Source organism: Austrofundulus limnaeus, unplaced genomic scaffold, assembly GCF_001266775.1.
Source record: "Austrofundulus limnaeus strain Quisiro unplaced genomic scaffold, Austrofundulus_limnaeus-1.0 Scaffold63, whole genome shotgun sequence".
Lineage (NCBI taxonomy): Eukaryota > Metazoa > Chordata > Actinopteri > Cyprinodontiformes > Rivulidae > Austrofundulus > Austrofundulus limnaeus.
This window is the reverse complement of record NW_013952465.1, coordinates 170,903-173,188: the sequence shown is the minus strand read 5'-3', so window position 1 is coordinate 173,188 and position 2,286 is coordinate 170,903. Positions and strand designations below refer to the sequence as shown.

Genomic DNA, 2,286 nt, shown 5'->3' with positions numbered 1-2,286 from the left:
GTGCCATTTGACCTCCTGACATGATGTGTATTCTGGCATCCAAACAGTTCAATGTTGGTCTCATCTGACCAGACTACTGGTGAAAATTTCATGTCATTAGTACCTCTAGTAATATATTTACTGAGAAAAATGGTGACTTGTTCAATACTTATTTTACCCGCTGTAATTCAGAATTGTTTTAGAGAAGGATCAGTTAATTTGACCATATTTTAAGTTAAAACCTGTTGTAGTGTTTAAATGAGTTGGACTTAATAGGAGATAAAACAGGGTGAGTCAGAAGCCATGGGTCACCTTTTTTATTTAAAAAAGATAAAAAGGGAAAATGGTGTATCTCAATATACTGTACCAGCATGTAACATGTGAGAGGACCTAATTTTACAAAAGCTTGCCATTGAGCCGTTATGACATCTTTTTTATGCTCTGGATATAGTCTAAAAGGTAGGCCCCCTCACCCATTACTTGTTGAGGTATTCAGATATGTCATTTTCCATTTTTTAAATAAGAGTGTCCTGTGAMTTCTGACTCACCCTGTGTATACAATTTTAATTAGTTTAGTGTATTTATTTTCAAACAAAACATGTTCACAAATTCAAATACCATAATGTAATTTTTGGGAAGTTTGTTTTAAAAACGTAAATGTACAAGCTAAGCATACGTTAGGGCTGCACAATATATCGAACACTTATCATCATCTCAATAACAGCCTGTGCAATATGCATATTGCAACAACTGCATAAACTGCAATAAATGATTCACTCAAAAATTTGCATTTATGCATTTTGTCATTCAGATAGAAGTTTGAAATATTTCACCAATCAAATAAAGCCCTTCATGTATTTGGTTGATTAAAAAAAATCAGGCTGGAATGGAAATGATTTTTTTTTTTGTTTGTTTTTTTTGGGCTTTGAACCCAGAGCTGAAAGATATCAACACTACATATACATACGTATTTTTTTTTTATTTATAGCAAGTCATATCATCGCAATATTAAGCACTGTTATCGCACATCACAGGTTCTCCTAATACCGTGCAGCCCTAGCATATGTACAAAAGTAAAGTGTGAGGTGGGGTAACGGATGTGTGTTTGGTCCTCAGGAAATCATCCAGCAGCTGATCGACAACAGCTCCACGTTTAGTAATAAAACAGGATATGCCCAGGATAAGTACATCAAGAAAAAGAAGAAGAAGTGAGTCACTTCTGATGATACACTCAGGCTAAAATAAATGTGATGTGTTCATCAATGCTTGCTGTTTCCCAGGTATGAAAACACCGTAACAATTCTGAAACCAACATGTCGTATCTTGGCTCTGATGTACCACGGCCGCGAACCGGGAAAGATCTGGTGAGTTGGCCAAATAACAAACAGTACATGTGATGTTTGTCCCTCAGCATTAGGAGGCTGACTCCATTCGATTTGTGTTTCCATGTGACGCAGCCACCTGCGGTATGACACACTCGCACAAATGTTGACGCTGTCAAACATCCATGCTGGCAGTAAAGTTCTGGTGTTTGAGACGTGTGCTGGCCTTGTACTGGGAGCTGTCATGGAACGAATGGGAGGTTGGTTTGCTCTTAGAATGTGTGTGCAGCTGGATGTGTCGGAAAGATGAAAGTTTTTTTTTTCATGCAGTTTGAGCAAGGCCTTTTACTCTGCCCTTTTGTTTAATTACGTTCGGCTCTCTCCTCCTCCTCCAGGCTACGGCTCGGTGATTCAGATGTACCCAGGAGGGGGGCCTGTACGGGCGGGTGTGGAGTGTTTTGGCTTCCCTGCTCATTTTCACAAAACGCTGCATGAGTTTCCCATCTGCAATGTCAACGCTTTGTTGGCAGGCTCTCTGGACACCACCAGCAAAGACCCCACTGCTGGTATGACTTTTGTTTTTTTGACTGAACCACTAGAAATTAGTGCTGAAGTGTCGAATAAATCCATGTTTTTGTTTGATCTGAAGAAATGTTTTTGATGTTTGGACATAAAACTTGTTTAGCATCCAGAGGGGCATCCGTCACAGTTCCATCCATTTATAAAACTATCGTTTTCTTCATCTGCTTGTTCTGGTTCATGGCTGTGAAGCCCTGGTGCCTAACTTCAGTGGTCAGTGGGTGGAAGGCAGGGTACACCTTGAACAGGTCATCATCATATTTGACCAATTCAAAACATTCGGTGGTGCTTTAACCAAACAAAAAAGTGTTTAAAGTGTATCTTACCCCCCCCCTGTGAAAAGATAACTCCGCCCCAAGGCGAAATTTGAAAAATGCATCAAAGTGGGTGGGGGGGGGGGGGGGGG

At 40.1% G+C, this 2,286-nt stretch overlaps 1 protein-coding gene across 1 annotated transcript in view; it reads left to right on the top strand.

Annotated features, from left to right (window-relative positions):
• The window catches only part of trmt6 (tRNA methyltransferase 6 non-catalytic subunit), a 12,467-nt gene that overhangs the window by 3,332 nt on the left and 6,849 nt on the right, over positions 1-2,286 (top strand). Inside the window, exons 4-7 of the mRNA XM_014009887.1 lie at positions 1,096-1,187; positions 1,260-1,343; positions 1,437-1,561; positions 1,697-1,867. Coding sequence (XP_013865341.1) covers positions 1,096-1,187; positions 1,260-1,343; positions 1,437-1,561; positions 1,697-1,867 — 472 coding nt within the window. The remainder of the gene's footprint in view (positions 1-1,095; positions 1,188-1,259; positions 1,344-1,436; positions 1,562-1,696; positions 1,868-2,286) is intronic.